Source organism: Poromitra crassiceps, assembly GCF_964638095.1.
Source record: "Poromitra crassiceps genome assembly, chromosome: 10".
In the NCBI taxonomy this organism is placed as follows: Eukaryota; Metazoa; Chordata; class Actinopteri; order Beryciformes; family Melamphaidae; genus Poromitra; species Poromitra crassiceps.
This window is the reverse complement of record NC_139631.1, coordinates 26482315-26505817: the sequence shown is the minus strand read 5'-3', so window position 1 is coordinate 26505817 and position 23503 is coordinate 26482315. Positions and strand designations below refer to the sequence as shown.

General features: G+C 46.0%; 1 protein-coding gene across 1 annotated transcript in view; it reads left to right on the top strand.

Annotated features, from left to right (window-relative positions):
* Window positions 1–23503, top strand: part of LOC310784346 (uncharacterized protein) — a gene marked incomplete at both ends in the record, with an annotated part of 162652 nt that overhangs the window by 58211 nt on the left and 80938 nt on the right. Inside the window, 2 exons of the mRNA XM_083645362.1 lie at window positions 618–660; window positions 2568–2802. Coding sequence (XP_083501488.1) covers window positions 618–660; window positions 2568–2802 — 278 coding nt within the window. The remainder of the gene's footprint in view (window positions 1–617; window positions 661–2567; window positions 2803–23503) is intronic.

Sequence of the window (23503 nt, the reverse complement as noted above, 5' to 3'; positions counted from 1 at the left end):
ATTTATAGAAAGCATATGCAAATGGATCAGTGCCACGTTGGATTGTTAGAGCAGAGAGGTGACAGTTAAATACATGTACAAAGGAGAAGAAATATATACGGGGTCTCTCTCTCTCTCTCTCTCTCCCTCTCTCTCTCTCTCTCTCTCTCTCTCTCTCTCTCTCTCTCGGAGACAAGTCTAATCAGTTAGGATGGCCTCCTCTCCTCATTTCATTTGAATATATTCAGCTCGGGCTCAGACTAAGGAAGTGTCTCTCTCCTCCCCTGTATATTATTCCTTCCCGCTGAAGGCTCATTATTTTACAGCAGGGTGTGTGAGAGGTGGCCCCAGTCTCTGAACTCTCTGTCGAGGCTGTATTAATCAAACTTCTCACAGCAGGAGAAGGTCCACCCACTGACACGGCACCGCTCACTCCACACTTGAGGACAAAGGAACAACCTAAGCTGTTACTGTGAAACATCTCCAGCCACTGAAGATTAGCGCTCGTCGTCATACTCACAACAATAACCCCAACCTGTTTCCTAGATTGTTGGATGGCGCGTTGTTCCAAGTATTCTTTACCGACATTTCAATTAAGTTGTCTCATGTGTGCTATGTTGTGTCTTTCTTCTCCACAGTGGACAACAGGATCTTTGCGTGGGGAAATGGCACCAGTGGACAGTAAGTTCATCTCCCATCATGTGAAGAGTGCACAGTACATCCATCTGGGTATTGTAGTTAGTGGAGTTCAGACTTCTCACTCTCCTCATGTTGACAGTGTGTGAAGGCTCACAATGCAGAGTGATATGTTATGGGGGATTTCTACTCAGAAAAGTTGAAACAGTCCTTGGATTGTTTTGTTCTGCCCACTGCTTATGCAAATGCAAAGTCTCTCCCACTCGAAGACCTGTGCAACTAGAAGAAATTCACTTTCATATCGCAGAAACACTGTTGCTGCCCCCTCTCCTTCTTTTTTTGTTGCTTTTTGCTTTCTTGTAGATACTCCCTTAGTCCTTTACATTGACACAGTATGTGGAGACTTCGGACAATATACAGCTGTAGATAGAATAGCAGAAAGATGCCCCAACTGACAGACCAACATTGTTCCTCACAAACAACAGTGTTTCCCTCCTGGTTAGCTTCCTCGTTAAAAACTTCTCTAGTCAGAAGCCCGTCTGGTTGTAATGACATCCAAGGGCCTGCAGGCTACAGCGAGTCAGTGGCCCTCAAGTAGTCGAACCGCAGCACTGCGGCCCTCCGAGACATACATGAAAGAAAGAAAGGCATCACTTCTCACTCTCTCATAGTCTGCCGTTGTCCTCCATCTCTCTCTCTCTCTCTCTCTCTCTCTCTCTCTCTCTCTCTCTCATGGTGCTTTGACCTCTCTAAGCAGGTTAGGGCTCTCTAGTGGGGAGCCTATAGTTGGAGGAGCCTATAGTTGGAGCTCCACAACACCCACTTGCAGAGCAAAGGGTGAGCATCTCGGTTACGCAACCGGCACTCTTGATATGTGAGAACTCCTCAGCTCGCCTGCGCGTCTCACTGGAGGCGAGAGAGAGGAGAAGAGTACGAGAGAGCCGTGTAAATTTAAACTGGCAAACTTTCTGATGGAAATAGCAGTGACCCCAGAGCGGTCCTGTCTGAGTTGAAGCATTGTTGTAATCAATACAGGCTCTCGTGGGGACGGCGGGCGAGGACCTTTCGTTCCCCGTTTGTGGAAATAATGGAGAAGACTGTTTGTTATTTTTCCCAGACATGCCGCAAACTAGCAGATATGGCCGGGGCATCGCTGGCTCAGGGAAACAAACACTAAGAGGAGCGTTATATCAACAAGCAAGCAGCAGAGCTCTGTCTGAAGCTGCTGGGAGCTTCACGGGTCACAGGGGTGCTGGGGCTGCGTTTGACCAGCTCATCTTGAAACAGGCTCTTGGATCCTCTATGTTCACTCACGCTGGGGACATGGAGACAGAATCACAATTCTCAGCCAAGGTCTAGGTAAAGCCATTTGTACAGCTACAAATTGAGTTAAGTTCAATTATTATTTCTTTCCCAGGAGCATAAAGCTGACCTCACTGAAATAAGCGCATTAGACACATTAGTATGACTCTTGTGTTGTCCATATACATATTAGAAAGGAGACACTGCAGTAATGTTGCTATAGTGCAGGCTAGAGAATAACAGCCACTGAGATATCTTATGTTGTATCGTATTGAATTCAAATAGTTTGTCGTCAAATGGACAGTTTGTTGGCCGACTCCCCCAAAATCCATGAGCCTTTCTAGTAGGAAGGTGGAAATATGTGATAGAGAGGGAGTCATCAGGCTGTACTCTCTGTCTGCTGGCTCTAGGCTGGGTGAGGGAGTCATCAGGCTGTACTCTCTGTCTGCTGTCTCTAGGCTGGGTGAGGGAGTCATCAGGCTGTACTCTCTGTCTGCTGTCTCTAGGCTGGGTGAGGGAGTCATCAGGCTGTACTCTCTGTCTGCTGGTTCTAGGCTGGGTGAGGGAGTCATCAGGCTGTACTCTCTGTCTGCTGTCTCTAGGCTGGGTGAGGGAGTCATCAGGCTGTACTCTCTGTCTGCTGTCTCTAGGCTGGGTGATGGAGAGAGGACCGTGAAGGGCCAACCAGTCCAGGTCAAACTGCCACAGGAACAGGACATTAGAGGAGGTGACGCTAACGTGGGAGTGGTCCATGTAGTGGGTGTGGCCTGTGGAAGCAGACACTCCTTCATATGGACCGATGCTGGGCAGGCCTACAGTTTTGGCAACAACTTCTACGCCCAGCTGGGCTATGACTTCAGGAGGGCTGACTTCAAAGAACACCAGGTATGGGGTAATAGCTTCTTTCAAATTGAAAAAGCTCCAAATACATGATCAATACGGTGCCTTCCAAATATTTGAAGTGAAAAAGGCTAATTAAAGCAGGACTAAACCCCCCAGATTTCTGGCAGAACGGCATGATGCTTGATTTGAAAAAACCTATGGGAAAAACCAAGAAATGACCTTCTCCTCTTGTCTCACTATACTCTTTGGCTGTGCTCAGGTCAGGAATTTTTTCCCGGAAATCGACGCCATGACAGTTTGCTCACCGCCTCGAAAATAAGTTATTTGAGAGCTCCAAAATCTTTATAAATATCAACAACTAGCCAACGCTGGTGGCCTGTATGGAAACAGCGTTGCTCAAAATGTTTGGAAGTGATATCAATTTGGCCATTCAGTGGCAAACTAGAAATTGACTCCATTGACTCCCCATGTGTGTATGTAGCGTGTGTAAGTATCGTTAAAAGAGCCTAGTGACGCGAGCCTGGTTACCGCAGCACAGCACAATAGGACAAACCCCCCGCAGTCTCAACACGCTCATGTAATCACAATGCGAGATTTCTCCACGTTATGCCCTTGTCCAACTTGCCATATAGACCGCTATGAAGTCCCTTTTTAATTTTTGTTTCTCCCTTTTTCGTGATTCTTGTCAAAAGTTGTAGTGCACCTCTGATTTTTCCTCTCGAGCGCGCAGAGCAGAGCTGCAGTGCGGCCATAGAACATTCTCCCCCTCCATCCTCCTCCTCAGACCCTGGCTGCTCACCCTACAGTACAGGCGAAACAGCCTCCTCCCTTTTTAGCCCTCACAAAACAACAACAAACAAACACAAACAAAAATCGCTGGTGTGCGATTTTTCTGCACAATCAGAAATCAGAAATCAGAAATTGGGTACAGGATTTCGCGAATCCCACATCTGTTTGTGCGAAACGCTGCATACGACTGGACAAGCTGCTTTTCACAGACAGGGGCACAGCGTCAGTGAGGCTGCAGGAGCTGAGTAGCCTATAAGTCGGAGGTGAGTGTCACTTCACCATGCCTTCTCCTCCCCATCAAAACTGAACCAGGAAAATACATTTTAGGCTGTAGGCTGCTTTAGTTTAGTTTCCCTCTTTTCTTTGTTTCTGTTTGACATCTGCTAGACTAGGTGCATGAGTGAAAAATGGGCACAGAAGAGTCCTCCTCTCTCTCTTCTCTCTGCACAATCGAAGTGGTTGAGTGGTTCTCAATGTGGGGTCCGGTGACCACCAGTGGTCCTTGAGAGGATTCCAGCATTCTCTGTTGTCTCTTAACCTAATATATATGGAATTCTGGACAAAATCATATCTAGGCTACATTAAAAAAAAAGAAAAAAAAATATTTGCATCTGAGAGACCAAATCTCATCATATGGGGGTCCATTGCCCCAATGTGAACTAAATTAGGGCTCCTTAGTATGAAAAAGGTTGGGAATGATTTACAGCAACACAATGCCATTTTCTTCCTTTTATGATTATAGTGGCGTTTATTGATAGTATTGTGTTACATCACCACATGGCCATCTTGGTAGGAAAATAACAGGCGATTGTAATCAATTAACAGGTGATTAACAGGTCAAGTGACACAAACAGCCAATGAGCTGTGTGTATTGTAGCACCATATTGGTAGGAAAATGCTTGTGACATCATGGGAATAGGCTTGGAGTTGTGAGGAGCCGGGAAAGGGTACAGGGGGAGTAGGGGAGTAACTATCTTGAAATCCCATAGTCTTTGGGTACAACGTGACGTCAGGTTGTACCAAATCTCCCATTCATTTGAGGGCAAAAAAAGCAGTGTTCAACCCATAGAGGGCACTTATGTGGCTGAAAATGATACAAATGGTACAATGGCAACAGTTTGGTCTCAAATGTGGAAATTCTGACCAGAATTCTTCACACACCACCCCCAAAGTCATATATATTGGTTAAAAGCTGAAAAGTGTTTTGGGGTTTAGTCCTGCTTTAAGGTCTCACAGTCACAACTGATGTTTCCACTGTAAAGGTTCAGTCAAATACATGAGGTTTTTCACTTTGTAACACAGTGTTTGCACCAAATATTGTCATGTTGTAAACACTCTTCTGCTAGAATCTAGATGCATTACACACTTTTACTTTTAGAAACCTTAAGCTCACAACTGGGGGGGAAATGTACACGTCACACGATTTTCTGATGTCCCCTTAAACCAACTTCATAATCATTACAGTATAATATTATTGTGTGTGTGTGTGTGTGTGTGTGTGTGTGTGTGTGTGTGTGTGTGTGTGTGTGTGTGTGTGTGTGAGAGAGAGAGAGAGAGAGAGAGAGAGAGAGAGGGAGGGAGTAAGAGAGAGAGGGGGCTGATGGAGGCAGGGCTGTGATGGATACCTAAGGGCCTGGATGGCTCTCAGCCGGTTGTCTCTCTCTCTATCTCTGTCCTTACATGGCGTACAGTAGCAGGCTGCTGAACCATTCAAATCCTAAATTAAGTGCTGTGGAATTGAAATTGGCTCTCTTGTGAAGTGTGCCACTTGCATTGGAGCTTAATTTTGCCTACTCATATTATTTGATTCAGTCCCTCAGTCCCCCTCTCGTTCTCCACAGCCCACCGCCCCCCCCCCCTCTCTCCTTCTCATGCAAAATAAGTCAATTTACGCCAATGTGACAGTGTAGGTGAATGATTGCCACTCAACATTGTGTGCATCTGTGTGCATATGTATGTGTGTGTGTGTGTGTGTGTGCGTGTGCGTGTGCGCGTGTGTGTGTGTGTGTGTGTGTGTGTGTGTGTGTGTGTGCGCGCGTGTGTGCGTGAATCATTGCTCATACAGATTTGACGCGGTCTCTTGCAGTTAAGTTAGTGTGTCTTTATGCAGTAAGCCTTTCAGTATATTACACCCTGCATATTGTAATGGATGGATAGAAAAAGAGGACCAGGCTGTTTGGCAGTGCGTTTCAGTCCACGCTCACTCTGCCGGACTAAATCTCTCTCTGCTTGTCCTCATACCTCTCACTTTCTCCCCATCCCGTTGTGTTCCGGTCGGGGTGGGGCTGGTCGCCTTTGAAAAATGACTGCTTACCTGCTTAACTCATCAACGTTATCCGAGTACTTTTAGTCGCTTTTGGATTAGATTGGTTTCAAGATCTTTAGAATGTGGAGTTGCACAGACAATTTATTCCAATTCACAGACAATAAAATCAACAGCAGTATTATTATCCTCTCCAGCCATTATTTTTGGTGTCTCTAGTACTGCTACAATGAAACTGCTTTTTCCCCTTCAGATGTTTCATAGTGTTTCCCACTTTATCATCCAATTTGTCTGCTCCTGTTTTAATAGCTGCAAGTGATAACAGACAGTTGCCGATGTCTCTTTTGGAATCAGGATATTGTTATCTTGTTATGTGCAATCTGTTGTTCCCCTGCCCTCATTCCAGCACTTACGTGAGGCCAATTCCCACAAGAGAGGCCATGGAGTTCTTACATGGGACTGCTCTCTCAAGGGGGGTGGGCAGAAACCAGCCGGCCACCTGGCAGCAGTAAGCAGGCCCAGGGGCCAAAGCTCTCACCTCTCCTCCCTGAAAAAGGCCCCTGGGATCTGCATGACTGCACCCAGCCTCTCTGGAGAGCCTCTGGGGGAAACGGCTGGCAGGGGAAGGGGGTCTGGAGGTATGGGTCACCCTCTCCTCCTCTCAGTCTAGCCTTACCGATGGCCTCTAACAGCCCCAGGCGGAAGCCAAACCTGACCCCCCTCAATGCCAACCCCCGCCTCCTTTCACCCCTCTGTCTGGCCCTTGTGCGTTTGTTCATTAGGTCCAGACAGTCGCCCCCCCCACCCCACCCTCCCATCTATCCCCCCGACTCAGTACTATATGATACTGGCTATTGTTGTAAGGAATCTGTAGGTTTGAAACTGCCAGCTTCACCCCTAAGGCCCTTACTGTCTGGGATGGAGTGGTAGCAGACCGCTGAGATCTGAGAAACACTATATTCTCTTCTTTATCGGCCGAGTGATAAGGTGTTAAGATTCCCCCTCACACCTGTGAGGCCTTTGTTCAGGCCCGCTATGGCGTTTCACCTGCAACAGACAGGGTGAGACAGTTTGATTGACATTATTTTAATGTCACACCGTGGGGAGCTATACGTCTGTGAACGGAAACGAAAGTTAATCTTTGTTTTTTTTTTCTCTCGATTCTTTTCTTTTCTCTCTCTCATCTCTCTGCTCTCATCACCTTCTCTGTCTCTCGCTCAGCTCTTTCTCTCTCCTCTTTAGGACAATGACTTTGTCACCTTTCACTGGGTTTTGAGGGATGTGATTGTATGCAGGGAGGACAGTCCCTCTCCAGTTCTCCGTTATGCTCGCCTATATCAACATTTTTATAACAGCGAAGGCGTATCATATTTGCTGGCTACGTTGTTACAGTAGCTTGTGTCTTATCAGACCAGTATCATTTACCACGGGTGTGTATTTTTGTTCACGCGCATGTGTGTGTGTCCTTCTCTCCGTGCGTATAGTATATCTCAGTCTCTAAGTAGGTTAGCACCTTCTAGCCTAAAGTGTACCACCCATTGTCTGTGTTTCTACAAAGCTCGGCAAAAAAGGCGAGCGTGGGAGCATGAAAATAAACTCTGTTCCTAAGTGTGACACGTGTGCAGCTTGAGCTTGGCGTTCAGCCTGGCTGAGCACAACTTGTTTGAATGTCATATTTATCCCCGTGTTTTGTCAGAAAATTAACTTCCTGCGAGTTTGCGGCGGAGCCGAGCATATGGCCACAGCTCTCTGGAGATGACAGCCTAGCGGAGCGGGAGCTCGCCGGTGCCGCTGCCCTGCTCTGGCGGCAGCTGCTCCGGGCTTCTCCGCGATTAAGTGGAGATCATCACTGTTTTCTTTGAGCACCGCTGTGCCTCGTACTCTGAAGTGTTCCGTTAATCACTGCCTGCCTGCCTGCCTGCCTGCCTGCCTTCTCCACGCAAGCTGCCAAAGCACTCATTAAGTTTGAATCTCCCACTCGCCGCTCACTCGCTCGCTCGCTAGCTCGCTCCGTCGCGCGTCGGAATCTTAGCAGCAAAGCGTTTCTGCATGAGCGCGACGGTTTGTTGCACATGTTTGCTAGAGGGATCTGAAAAACTATCATGTTATGTGTGCGCACTTGTTTGGATTGTGTGTTTCCTTCTCGGGCTGTAGTCTACCGCTCACTCCCCTTTACAGCATCGACATGCTATAAAGTAAGTGTTGCTCTTGTGCCACTGAATGGTTTCTCTAGTCTGTGTGTGCTGATGTAGTCTGTGTTTGAGTTTCTCCCGAAGCGCTCTGCTGCCTTGTCTGCAGTACAGGCCTCTGAGGGGAGTGAAGCCCTTTCTACACTCGTCTTTGCAGCTTTTCCAATGGCGCCTCCTCCTCTCTGCATGTTATTAGCAAAACACTGCTAGTCACACGCGCAGTTGTCAAGCGCTACTCCACTGTGAGTTGGCAATAGAGAGAAGAGAAAACATCTTCTTTGTGGGACTGTGTGTATGAAGAATGTGTGACTCTGTATATTTATACATACAGTATAGGCTATATACTAGGGCTGTGTGACTCTGTATATTTATACATACAGTATAGGCTATATACTAGGGCTGTGTGACTGTATATTTATACATACAGTATAGGGTATATACTAGGGCTGTGTGACTCTGTATATTTATACATACAGTATAGGCTATATACTAGGGCTGTGTGACTGTATATTTATACATACAGTATAGGGTATATACTAGGGCTGTGTGACTCTGTATATTTATACATACAGTATAGGCTATATACTAGGGCTGTGTGACTCTGTATATTTATACATACAGTATAGGCTATATACTAGGGCTGTGTGACTCTGTATATTTATACATACAGTATAGGCTATATACTAGGGCTGTGTGACTCTGTATATTTATACATACAGTATAGGCTATATACTAGGGCTGTGTGACTCTGTATATTTATACATACAGTATAGGCTATATACTAGGGCTGTGTGACTCTGTATATTTATACATACAGTATAGGGTATATACTAGGGCTGTGTGACTCTGTATATTTATACATACAGTATAGGCTATATACTAGGGCTGTGTGACTGTATATTTATACATACAGTATAGGGTATATACTAGGGCTGTGTGACTCTGTATATTTATACATACAGTATAGGCTATATACTAGGGCTGTGTGACTCTGTATATTTATACATACAGTATAGGCTATATACTAGGGCTGTGTGACTCTGTATATTTATACATACAGTATAGGCTATATACTAGGGCTGTGTGACTCTGTATATTTATACATACAGTATAGGGTATATACTAGGGCTGTGTGACTCTGTATATTTATACATACAGTATAGGCTATATACTAGGGCTGTGTGACTCTGTATATTTATACATACAGTATAGGCTATATACTAGGGCTGTGTGACTCTGTATATTTATACATACAGTATAGGCTATATACTAGGGCTGTGTGACTCTGTATATTTATACATACAGTATAGGCTATATACTAGGGCTGTGTGACTGTATATTTATACATACAGTATAGGGTATATACTAGGGCTGTGTGACTCTGTATATTTATACATACAGTATAGGCTATATACTAGGGCTGTGTGACTGTATATTTATACATACAGTATAGGGTATATACTAGGGCTGTGTGACTCTGTATATTTATACATACAGTATAGGCTATATACTAGGGCTGTGTGACTCTGTATATTTATACATACAGTATAGGCTATATACTAGGGCTGTGTGACTCTGTATATTTATACATACAGTATAGGCTATATACTAGGGCTGTGTGACTCTGTATATTTATACATACAGTATAGGCTATATACTAGGGCTGCACGATATATCCTTTCAGTTTCAGCAGCATCATCGTAATGTGCGCATGTGCAATAGTCACATTGCAGGATGTGCAATGTCGTCAAGTAAGAACTCAAACACGTCATGCTACAGCTTTTTTGCTGCTTGATACAAATGGAAAACTCGCACTTATTTTCCATGACTAATGTAGAAGAGGAGTCTGTCTGATAGAACATCATTTACTCCCATTTAAAGGTGTGTTAACAGTAGCCATACCTTTCCAGCTTTTGTGGCTCTGAACCGTAGTTGTGAAGCCTCTGGTGTTGTGCTAGTCTATCTGAGTTTAGCCTGGCCCTGGCTGCTAACAAGATTTTTTGTGTGTGATGTTCTAAGCTCTTTTCCTGCTAACTATGGTAACTTTACTCACATATGTCAAATAGAACGGAGCATCCTGCAACTCACTCTGGCTGCAGCTAAAAACACTCACTTCCTACTTACGTTACTCACACACGTTACCCACAACGCCACATTAAGGTGATATAGCTATTGAAGTCATTTGGTGAAAATTCCTGTATTTTTTCATATCGCAATATATGTCACGGAAACAAAAAATATTGCAGTGTCAGTTTTCCCCCCAATATCATGCAGCCCTCCTGTATACTGTTTGCGTGTGTGTGTGTGTGTGTGTGTGTGTGCGTGCGTGTGTGTGCGTGCACGCATGCATTATGTGTAATCATTTAATTTGCTTGTTTGTTTATGGAATCAGAATGCAGGTATGCAATCCAACTCTGGTCAAAGAGAAAAAGAAAAGACATAAATTGAATGTCTTTATCTTTGAATAGCATTGCACGCCCCAATCCCATCCCATCCACGGTATCAGAAATCCAGTTGCGTTTTGTATTCCTCCTACCCAAGCAAACATGCATTGTTCTGGTTAAACATTGTGACACGCTTTAACCCTGATTGATCTTGATCTCCGACACAAATAATAATGTGATTCCAGGCTTTTCTCTGCGTCTCTCTTCAGCACAGTGGAAAATAACATTCGATATTTCCTTTCATGTTAATCGCCTTGGTAGGAAGTATACAGTACCTCGGTGCACCATAGGCCTCGGTAATGCCTCCTTTCTTCTAAAAAAAACATCCAAAATAACCTATTTGCAGCACACCCACACACACACACACACACGTATCAGCGTTATTCTGCACCCATCTAAGCCTGGCTTGCTTGTCCTGGTACAGCGATCATTCCCCCACAATAGCCGGATAGCATTACGCTGGTTCTGAATGCATTTGCATGGCAAAGCAATAACACACGCACCTTGTAAATAAAGGCATTGATCCCATTCATCGCAGGTTGGATTCGGCGGATAAAGCTGTGAGAAATGTATCCCCACGCCATCTCATTCTCACATCCATATATACACAGCTCTGCTTCCTCATTCTCAACTTTACCTCAACTGTCTGCTTCTTCATCCTGTCTGTCCTGCCTGTCAGTCTGACTGGCTGCCTGTCAGCTTGCCTTTCTGTCTGCCTCTGTGTCACACACACACACACACACACACACACACACACACACACACACACACACACAAACTTATGTTGTAGTATCTGCTGAATTGTTAGCTTGGCAGACGCCCTGATTGGTGCCAGTTCTTCTCTTTTTCAATATGCAGATACCCAGATAAAAAGCTGCCTCCATTCATTGAGTCCAAGTACGAAAATAACATTTGCTGCTCAATCAATTATGAAGAAATTGGGTTGCATTGTTGGAGGAGGTTGTTTAGTGATGTGTTGAAGAGGCAGTTTAAATTCTTCTAAAATGGGGGTAAGTGAGTCGACAGTCCCAGTCTGTCTGTCTGTCTCAGTGTTCAATATACAGCATCCTGATGTCAGCCATAATGGACAATTTTTTTTTTTTTTTTTTTTAAATCATAGTTCATATGTGTGCCATTATATGTATCCTCGGGGCGGTATATTGTTATTCCACACAATAAACGGTTATCTCATCTATTCAGAATCAAATCTATTCACAACTGTACAAATTGCTGCTGTGCTTTGGGCAAAGTACGGCTAATTCTTCGACGAGGAAATTCCTTGTCAGGAGCAGCCAAGGGAGAAGGTGTCAGTTTGATAGCAGAAGTACACTAACGGCTGTGCGGAAAGCATAAGCGTTTGCTGCGCTTCGGTGGCGGTGCGTTTGATTTGAACACTGACCACCGGTGATGCCAGCCCTGTAGTCCTCATGTGAGCCGCCTCCTGAGACCCAGACATAGACACCCTCCCCCCCTCCTCCTCCCATCTCACGTTCAGACTGACACTGCTGATGCCTTTTTACACACATGACATGTGGCCTGAAAGCAGAACCCAGCACACAGAGGCAGCCACACATAGGAGAGAGAGAGAGAGAGAGAGACTGGCAGACAATAAAGGAAGTCGTTGTATAGTATATACTTCTATCACTTTTCTATTGTTACACCGCACTGAAGAAGCTACGCAGTATGTGGGAACTCTATGTGGGCGTACGGCGACCTAAACTACTGTACCCATCTCCCCTAGGGGCACCTCAAAGGACCCTTGTTCTGCTCCTCCTCTCAGGCCCTGGGCTCTACTGAAGAATGAGAGGCGAGGCAAGTGAGGGAGACGGGGAAGAGAGGAGAGAGAGGGAGGTAGTCTGGGCTGTGTAGAGGAGAGAGAGAGGGAGGTACTCTGGACTGTGTAGAGGAGAGAGAGAGAGGGAGGTAGTCTGGGCTGTGTAGAGAAGAGAGAGAGGTAGTCTGGGCTGTGTAGAGGAGAGAGAGAGGGAGGTAGTCTGGGCTGTGTAGAGGAGAGAGAGAGGTAGTCTGGGCTGTGTAGAGGAGAGAGAGAGAGAGGTAGTCTGGGCTGTGTAGAGGAGAGAGAGAGGTAGTCTGGGCTGTGTAGAGGAGAGAGAGAGAGAGGTAGTCTGGGCTGTGTAGAGGAGAGAGAGAGGTAGTCTGTGTTGTGTAGAGGAGAGAGAGAGAGGTAGTCTGGGCTGTGTAGAGGAGAGAGAGAGAGGTAGTCTGTGCTGTGTAGAGGAGAGAGAGGTAGTCTGGACTGTGTAGAGGAGAGAGAGAGAGGTAGTCTGGGCTGTGTAGAGGAGAGAGAGAGGTAGTCTGGGCTGTGTAGAGGAGAGAGGGAGGTAGTCTGGGCTGTGTAGAGGAGAGAGGGAGGTAGTCTGGGCTGTGTAGAGGAGAGAGAGAGGCAGGTAGTCTGGACTGTGTAGAGGAGAGAGAGGTGTCTGGGCTGTGTAGAGGAGAGAGGGAGGTAGTCTGGGCTGTGTAGAAGAGAGAGAGAGGGAGGTAGTCTGGGCTGTGTAGAGGAGAGAGAGAGGGAGGTAGTCTGGGCTGTGTAGAGGAGAGAGAGAGGGAGGTAGTCTGGGCTGTGTAGAGGAGAGAGAGAGGTGTCTGGGCTGTGTAGAGGAGAGAGAGAGGGAGGTAGTCTGGGCTGTGTAGAGGAGAGAGAGAGAGGTAGTCTGGGCTGTGTAGAGGAGAGATAGAGAGAGGTAGTCTGGGTTGTGTAGAGGAGAGAGAGGGAGGTAGTCTGGGCTGTGTAGAGGAGAGAGAGGGAGGTAGTCTGGGCTGTGTAGAGGAGAGAGAGAGGGAGGTAGTCTGGGCTGTGTAGAGGAGAGAGAGAGATAGTCTGGGCTGTGTAGAGGAGAGAGAGAGAGGTAGTCTGGACTGTGTAGAGGAGAGAGAGAGGTAGTCTGTGCTGTGTAGAGGAGAGAGAGAGGGAGGTAGTCTGGGCTGTGTAGAGGAGAGAGAGAGATAGTCTGGGCTGTGTAGAGGAGAGAGAGAGAGGTAGTCTGGGCTGTGTAGAGGAGAGAGAGAGGGAGGTAGTCTGGGCTGTGTAGAGGAGAGAGAGAGAGAGAGAGGTAGTCTGGGCTGTGTAGAGGAGAGAGAGAGGTAGTCTGTGCTGTGTAGAGGAGAGAGAGAGGGAGGTAGTCTGGGCTGTGTAGAGGAGAGAGAGAGATAGTCTGGGCTGTGTAGAGGAGAGAGAGAGAGGTAGTCTGGGCTGTGTAGAGGAGAGAGAGAGGGAGGTAGTCTGGGCTGTGTAGAGGAGAGAGAGAGAGAGAGAGGTAGTCTGGGCTGTGTAGAGGAGAGAGAGAGAGAGAGAGGTAGTCTGGGCTGTGTAGAGGAGAGAGAGAGGTAGTCTGGGCTGTGTAGAGGAGAGAGAGAGAGGTAGTCTGGGCTGTGTAGGAAGGCTAACCTGCACTTTGAGAGAATCTGCCTCTTTTCAAAAGCACAGAGACAAACTAATCTCTCTCACTACTTCTCGCGCTTCCTCTTCTGACTTGTTTGGGACGGCCATCTTCAAATAGTTTCTATATGATGACTTATACTGCTCTCTGAAACTCTGTGTGCATCCTTCACTGCTTGTTGTTCTATTGTTAGATACTGCCAAGTTTGCACTGAAATGTGCATTATTTTCCCTGTGTGTGAATGGGAGAATATGATGTTTGTGACCTTGTTTTGGTTTGAGTCATATGCCCCACTGTTCCCCTAATATGCCCCTAGTGTATGTAACGCTGAAAGCACATTTATTACACATCAATAATTCTGTACATTTCCTGCCGGAAAACTAATTCTCATAATAGGATTTTGTCAATGTGATTTGAATAATGATCTCAAAACATCCCATTTTGGGCTACTTAAGTAAATAGAATATTACTGATTGCAACACTTATCCATGGTTGGGGTTTTTTGTAACCTTCTTTTCTGTTTCTTGCCAACAGCCAATTTTCTCTCAATTAAAGCATGATATTAGCACTCAGTAGGGCATAAACAGAAATAACCGTACACTACTGAATATCACGCCTTGATTATGAGCTCAAGTGTGGGTGTACAGATGGATACAGTTTATATACACTTATTACTCTGTGTGTGTGTGTGTGTGTGTGTGTGTGTGTGTGTGTGTGTGTGTGTGTGTGTGTGTGTGTGGGTGTGGGCGCGTGTGCGCGCGTGCGTGTGTTTATGTGTGTGCATGTGGGCGTCTGTCTGTGCAGAGAACGAGACTGAGCGAGCGGGTGTATGCTTGTGCAGGCGTGTGTGCGCGTTCCAATACTTTGGAGGAGGGAGAAGCTGGAAGTCCTCATCAACACCATCCCATTAAAACGGCTGGAAGGGGGGTGGGGAGCAGAAGAGAAAGACAAAAGTCACAGGTAGAGTCGGAAGAGAGAGTGTATCATTACAGTCAGAGCCAGTCAGTGGTGATGCCAGTTGGCCAAAGTTAGCAGGAAGCTGTCCTAGTAAATGGCAGCAGCTGCTCGCAGTTCGAGAGAGCATGTCCCAGTCAGAGGAGAAAAGCGATGGCATCTACATTAATACTACCTTAATGGCCCATCTGGCGCTCCGTAGGGTCCCTGGCTGCGCCGCCGACTCATAGGCGTTTGACAGGCAGTCTCCAGCGCACCAGACGCGCATGGCATGCCAAATGGCGGGGAGACGCCTCCGTGGCGCACAGATCTGTCAAACTCTCTCTGACGCTGTAGTCACACAGGCAGGGGAAGTTAAGGCAAGTTTTCACACGTGATTGGTTCTTGACATGAACAAGGGGGGGGGGGGGGGGGGCAGGAGGAGAATGAGTGGCTTGTCTATCTCTCTCTCCCTCTCTCTCTTCTCCACCCTCCTCACAAACACACACATACGCATACACACCTACTGTACACAAATACACACTCACATACTCGCACACACACACTCACACATACGCATATGCGAGTCCGACTACATGCCAAGTTACTGTGACCAGATTAAACCTCATTGAGAAAGCCAGGTTAAGATTAGCCAGTAGTGGATTCACTCTGCTCTGATGGCAGGGGGAGATAAGAAATATTATTTTCGCTGTGAGTCACAGACTCCCTCTGTAAACAAATACTGGAACAAATTGCTTCATTGGGGGAAATTGTGGAAGGTGTAATGAAAACGCCACAGGGGTTTCTGGCTATAATTGACGTAATTGGTTGACAGAGCATGCTGCGGTCCATGATGTGGCACAGTGATGTACTTTACATGTATGGGAATTGACTAATCATGGCTTTGGATCAATAGATTTTGCAGATTTGTGAAGAAGATGCCGTACAGAAGTGCACTAATCAATACGTAAACTTGCATATTTGATAAAAACTGGACAAATGCTTGTCTTTATTGGACGGGACATACTTGTCTTTTCCTGTCACATGCACACCACAACCCATACACGGTCTATATGGCAGCCACGTACACATACACTCACACACAAGTCCATGGTGGCCGCGAAATTTGTCTTCTGCCTTTCCACCCAATCAAGGCTGCTCTTTCTCCGGAGGACAGCCAGGAGCAGTGGGCAGCTCTCAGTACAGCGCCCTCCGGAGGACAGCCAGGAGCAGTGGGCAGCTCTCAGTACAGCGCCCTCTGGAGGAGAGCCAGGAGCAGTGGGCAGCTTTCAATACAGCGCCCGGGGACCAACTTCTTTCTCCATCAATGCTCGTCAAATGATGTCTTCTTGCATGTTGTTAGTGGGGGTTCTTATCTGGAGGAAGCCCCAGGGAAGCACGGGGAGAACATGCAAACTCCACACAGAAAGACCCTTTTCACGAGATAGCCCACCTGGGCACTAGGCATCGAAGGCATGGGGAGACGTACCCCCAGTGCCAACAGCGACCCAGGCGGAGAATCGAACCCAGGACCTTCTTGCTGTGAGGCGAGCGCGCTATACCACTGTGCCACCGTGTGCAACTAAGCACACAGGTATGCTTTTTTTGCTTTGCTTGGCCAGTTTCATACTGTGTCACTCAACAAATCACCAATGTGTCATGAATTTCCCCATGTCAGGAAACGGATCGTGTTATATGTTACTTACATTCAGGCAACCAGACATTTAGTGGCAAAAATACAATGCTTAATACAAAGTGCTGCCTCAGCTCACCACCTTGTGACTGAGTGAGGGTTGTTACTCCGCCGACTAGTCACATCCTTGTTTTCAGGGTGAAAAAGGAACTTTTGAGAGCAGTGTGCCCTTCTGTGCAGAAGAGGAGATGACCTCACCCGAACCCCCTGCTCCTCTGTCCCTGCTCTCTTCATCAGCCCCATTGAGCGCCACAACGCTGGCACCGTGGACGTTCCCCTCAGAGCAGGATGTAGTCTGACTCCAGCGGTTCACTGTGCTGCATACCACTCTCCTACAAAAGCCTCCAGCACAGATCACACACGTCTGTATTGCACTGCTGGGAAAACCACAGCTTCTTCCTGTGCCAGTAAACTACAGACAAAAGTACAGCAAGAGTACTTTCAAAACATTTGCTACCTTTCTTTCCCTCACACTTTTTTTCTTCTTCTTCTCGAGGACAATTTGAGAGATAGCAGCAATTGAAAAACGGAATGGAACGTTCTTTAGGAAATGCATTTCAAATGGCTTATCCAGTAGGTAGCCCCAGAGGACACCTCAGGGATAAACCTTGGCAAGAAAGGAAGATGGAGGGGGGGAATCAAATTGAGAAAGAAGACACAGCCGTGACTAAAACAGTGGAAATGGAGAGAGAAAAGGTATCCTCTTAACCCGCCGACGCCTCTTCAGAGGAAGCACAGCTCTCCCTATCAGTATTCTCCTTCTGAACGTTCTGCTGTGTTTGGTGTTGACGGGAAAGCCTAGAACCGCTGATGTCTCTTGACCCCAGACAGTCTCATATTCAGCCAGCCTGCGTGGGCCATTTCTAAATGACTCACATCTGTATGAGACGCTGTCCCTGTTCAGTCTTCTTACCGTTTGCCGTTATTGGTCTTCTTCTTGTTGTGGTTTTGTATATAAAGATATGTGCTGGAATGATGGAAATGTGCTAAGGTATAAGGCGATAAGGTATGTAGGGTGTAAAAAATAAATAGATGTAGCAGCCTATACATTTAAAGTCGATGAGAATTCAATAGTGAAATTGATGTCAGGGGGAAGGTTAGCCGGAGAACAGCTGGCGAGTTTAATGTGTATGTGTACATGCGTGAAATACGGAGTGAAAAAGATAGGTTGAAAAGAAAGAGAAGAAAGAAAATATCAGCAATCAGCAAAAAGAGGGGGATTGAGAGAGGAGAGCAGGAGGCACTGTTTAACTTTGACAGTCATACCCGCTGTGTTGCAGGCAAGACGTAGCCTTTTGAAGAGCTCGTGGCAAAATAGGCAAAACATGAATACAGAATACTCTACTTTTCCCTCTTTCTCATATCCCCCCCCCCCCCCCCCGCCTCTCTCTCTCTCTCTCTCTGCATCTCTGTCTCTTTCTCCCTGGGCATCTCCGTTCCTTAGTGCAAGCCCAGCTGGGGGGTTTCTGTGGTACTGTGTGTGAACCTTCACCGTCTCTTAATGCAGGCAACTGTCCCTGCACACCCCCCCCCCCCCCACACACACACACACACACACCACTTACCCTCGCCTCCCATGCAAACTTAATTTCACTTAAAAAAAAATCACATACTCCTCATACACTTTTAATAGACGTTACAGCCCTGACATAATTGATAATTTACTAAACTAACTAAAGCCTCTTGATACTTGACATGGAGATAGCAGAGATACAGTTGTACTATTATTTTCTTTTTAGCAATACTCTTAAAAAAGAACAGAAAAAAGGGAGATGATCCTTTCCCCCACTATGACTACTGTTACCCATCCTTTCATGCCCAATCTAATCTTCTGCCACTAGAGGGAGCTTACATTATGCCGTGGCCCTGCTAGGAAAGGAATATTTTGTACAGTAGCTCCAGTGAGAGAGGCACAATCCTCCTGTCCTTATTCCTAAATAGGAGAAATATTCCTAGATAGATTGTAGTTCAATTCATATTTTTGACAATTTAGTGAATGTGGCCTGTAAAGTAGACAAGAGACAAAGACAGGACTTGGCATTCGGAGTGTGCTATCCTTCCAACAAATGAAATTAGCTCACTGTGTGCGTGCGTGTGGGTTTCCTTGTGCTTGTGTGCGGGCATGCGCGTGTGCTTGCGTGTGTGTGCGTGTGTGTGTGTGTGTGTGTGTGTGCGTGTGCATGTGTGGAGGTGATAATTCTACATTGCTCTGAAGTATGGGCAGGGTGTGTAATGACAATAACAAAGAGCATGCCTGGACGTGCTCTCCATCTGCTGCCTGAACATAATGACGCTGGGTAGAAGCCTGGTCATCCCAACTTGATCAAAAACAGGGCGAAATCTGCAAATGATTTATGACGTCCTGTGGAGATTCATCAATTACACATGTCAAAATGATGCTGAGCTGAAAATTAAAAGGCATCTTTCGTCACCATTATTTTTATAATATAGCTGGAAAGTGGGAGTATAGGAAAGGACGCCTCTGGTCCAATTGAGAGAGTATTCAATTTTCTTTGATCTTAATTCGCCCAAGAATAATTGGTAACCTTTACACAGCAATAGAAATGATGTGCATTTGTAAATACTGTCATCATTCTTATTATTTTGAAATTGAAATTGATTATGATGTGAATGCATACCCGGCATTGCACATTAATTTATAATATAACTGCTAATATGGGCATGCTTATCAACAAAGTGCATTCAAACATCTGTCTTTACTTGATGAAAAGTGCTATTAGTTTTTATCTGATATATACACACCATATACAGTACACACGCGCATGCACGCACGCACGCACACACACACACACACACACACACACACACACACACACACACACACACAGAGAGACAGACACGCACATTCATCAGGCACACTCCTACCTACACTACACTCTGGCCCCCTTGCATTTCATCAGCGTGATGAAGACTAATGCGTATTGCCAGTTAATCATATTGTTCTGTCTCTGTCCCTCCCTAATAGGAGTGTGGTGACATGACAGCATCTGGACCCGACTCCCAGAGTTGTTCTGCCACCCCGTTACACCTTCTTCCCTCTCGTCTTACTAAAGCAGGCTAGGCCGATGGGACTCAGCCTACCCTCCGCTCCTCTGCTCCTCCTCTCCTCCTCTCCTCCTGGCCTTTTCCTGTGACAGGCCTGCCGATGATACAGATCCGCTCTGACATTTTACATTGTGCTCCCTAATTGCAGCAGCTGATAGTGGGATAGCTCATCATATAGCTGCATATTTCCACTCCCCCCCCCCTTCCCCTTTGGCATACTTTTTTTTTTTGAGGTGGAAAGCGAGGGGGGGTGAACAAGTTAGACTAATTGCGTGGTTCATGTGTTGTCTTACTCTGTTATGCAAAATTATACGTCATTTTACTTTTTAATGTACAAGCTGTAATCACATACTGTACTGTAAGCCGTCGCAAGACTACAGCTTCTCCCCGCTACATCTCTGCAGTAGCACCATTATATTATACAAAGTCTATAAATTGAACTGAAAACTTCTTCTTTTTTCCCTGGGTAATCTTCAATCTGCATTTTAAAAGATTTACATAAGTGGAGCGTCAATATATCCAGGTCACAGTCTGGCTGATCTGTTCTGCACTTTTCTCTGCTGTCATGGCGCTGTGTCCTCCAGTGTCTGCCCCTGCCTCCGACTCCCAAACTGCAGGCCAGGCTAAGTCAGTCTGTGTGACAGATGCAGGTCTAATTATACAGTTGTTTTAAGGCTGTCAGGCTGCAGCGAAAAGGGAACCAGCCATTTGGGGAAGTGGAGGAGGGGGGGCGGGGGGTATAGAGTAGGGAGGGGGCGGGGGGGCGCTTTGATGGACGGACATTGTAACACCAGCATCTGGTGATAGCTACAGCTGCCGTATCGTTTTCCCACCGCCAGCTTGCCAGCTAAATAAATATTGCCACGATCTGTCTTGTACTAGCAAGTGTAAATTACTTTAACACGTCAATAACCAGTTTACAATGATGTTTTTTCCTGCCATTTCACAACATCTATTGATTTCACATTGCTGTTAAATGGCATGAGCATTGTTTGCTTCACCTGCACTTTGTTTCTCAGATAGACTCCCACTCAACTTGGCAGGTACAAGGAAAAAAGCGGCTCTGTATTGACCATGCAGTTACTCTACGCTTTGCACTCTATCACTGAATGCAGAATTCAATTCATCATGTTGAAAATAGTGTTTATTGTGATAGAAGATATCGCTCTATTCTGTTCAGTGGAGGGAGCGAGGGTCAGGTTTGTGGGTGTACATATGCGTTGGCATGGGCATTCAAGTCTTTATGTTTATAATACAAAAGTATATGATTGCGTGTGAGCGTGCGTGTGTGCGCTTTTCAGTCTGAAGCGTACATGTGGATGTTCCAGCCTATGGTATGAGCCACGTTATGTTAAATGCAGTGTTACATGGAGACTAAAGGTCACACTGTCGGGAACATCATGCTTTTGGGATGAGGCAGACAGATGGAGATTTTACATCTGTAACAAACTGATTGAGCCAGTGTCTCTGGCTCTGATAGGTTGACAGATGACAGAGTGGACCGACTGCTGTTTTTTTGTTGTTTTTTTACACTGTGTTGTCTGTACTTTTTAGCATGTCAAAAACGTTTTTACATAATTATCCGTTAACTGTTCAGTCACCTATCAAAGACAGTGAAGGTGGAGCTCGCTTTTTCTCTTTCAGAGTAATAGAATAGAACATCAACCAGTTTCACTCATATACTGCGGAGCTTCCTGGCTGTATAGAAACACAATGTTCAAATTGTGAATCCTAATATTGGTATTTTAGTTAGCTAGAGTTGCAACAGCCAGATCCATGTTTCAGTGTTTACAGATTATCCACCCGCATTTTTTCAAAACTCCTGTGTTTCGCTTTCCAATCGGACAAAGAAGAGACTGATGGATATACAAACTTCATACATTTAATCCTTTTCTGTTTGGCAATACCCTAAGGAGCAATAGATAGTGCATTGTTTTCCATGCTTTGTTAAATATAGCTTATAAAATTTGCATTGCTGAGTAATGCTTGCTAGTGTCATTTGATCTCTTAATTACATTGTTTTCTTCTGAAGTCTATTATCTTTCTTAATAATAGAGGGAAATGGGGCGTCTGGGTAGTGCAGAGGTAATGCACTCTCCTACCACCGCGGAGACCCGGGTTCAATCCCGGGTAGCGGTACTTCCAGGGCCGTAGCTAGCTATGAGGACGGGGAGGTCCGGACCTCCCCTAATATTTCAGCCTGCCAAAAAAAAAAAAAAAAAAAAAAATTTTTTTTTTTTGCAGGCCAGGCCAGGCCACTCACTGAACAGCAGGCCAGGCGCCGCCTACTGGTTTACTAGTGGTTTTATTACTTTATTCAGGTTTAAAGTGGGTGCATCTCATTGTAAAATTGGACTTGGCCCAAATTGGGCTTCAAACGGCCCAAATCAGGCTTCAAACGGCCCAAATCTGGCTTTAAACGACCCAAATAGGGCTTCAAACGGCCCAAATCTGGCTTCAAACGGCCCAAATTGGGCTTCAAACGGCCCAAATTGAGCTTCAAACGCTGAATAATGACATCACAACAGTATAATCCTAATGTTGATTTAAAATGATATATTACTCTAAATATGGCTTAAAAAGGGGGGGAAAAAACCTAATTTAACGGGCGCCGCCGAATCCGCCTCCCCTTGCTGGACCTCCCCTATTTCGGAACCCTGGCTACGGCCCTGGGTACTTCCGTGTCTGCAGGTGGAAGGCCGGGCGGGTATGTGTCCTGGTCAGTTGGGGTGCCTGTTCGGGGGGAGGGGAACTGGGGGGAATAGCAGCATGATTCTCCCACTGCCGGTGAAACTCCTCACTGTCAGGTGAAAATAAGTGGCTGACGACGACTGCACATGTGTCGGAGGAAGCATGTGCTAGTTTACGGCTGTCCCCAGATTGCCGAGGGGTTGGAGCAATGACCAGGACAGCAGGGGGAATTGGCCAAGTACAATTGGAGAGAAAAATCTGAAAAAATAAAATAATGGAGTGAAATTACTAAGTGGGAAAAAACCAGTAAGACAGAATACCTATTGTGTGTGTGTGTGTGTGTGTATGGGGGGGGGGGGGGGGTAAAGAAACCATGTACTTTTTCATATGAGGCTTCATGCTTGTGTTGCGTGTGGATGTGGACAGTGCACGTGTGTGTGTGTCTGTGTGTGTGTGTTATGTGGGAGCACGCATGCACGTGTGTGCCCCGTGAAGCGTCTCGTGCTTACACACTATTGTATATTGTATGTGTCTATCTTCATGCATATGGGGTCCTCCTCTCCAGGACAGATGTTGGGGAAACCCACAAAATCAGAGTGGAAGCCGCACTATATAATCACAGCCATTTTAATCAAGGTCTCACATTGTGACCCACTTATTCTCTCACAGTGCTGATTGCACTGCCGCGCGGTGACGACTAGCATTACAAACAGTCTGTGATTAACCTTCACATCATATACATGTCCCCTCACCAGCATACAGGGGATTCCTAAGCCCAAAATTACACCCACTTGGACTGGGAAACCTCTCCCTTTGTCAAATTTAAACATTTTCCTCTCCCCCCTCCCTCCCTCCTCTGCCCATCCTGATATGATACAGTGATGATGATGCCTGCTCCCTGTATAATCACACTGAGGTATGTCTGGGTGTACAATATGCTCAGGTGACATGTTTTACTCAGACAAGCCCATCATCTCTTTCTCTCTCTCTCACTCTCTCTCTCTCACACACACACACACACACACACACACACACACACACACACACACGCACATGTTCACACACACACACACACACACACACACACACACACACACACACTTTCTGACATGAACACACAAAATGTCAATGTACAAGACATGACAAAATGTATACAAAGAATTACAGCAATGTGGCTCAAAGCACAAAGTGAGGTGACGAGAAAAGCTCTTCAAGGTTGCTATTGTAATATATGAAACTATAAGACTCCACTTCTGTCAATTTACTTGGATACA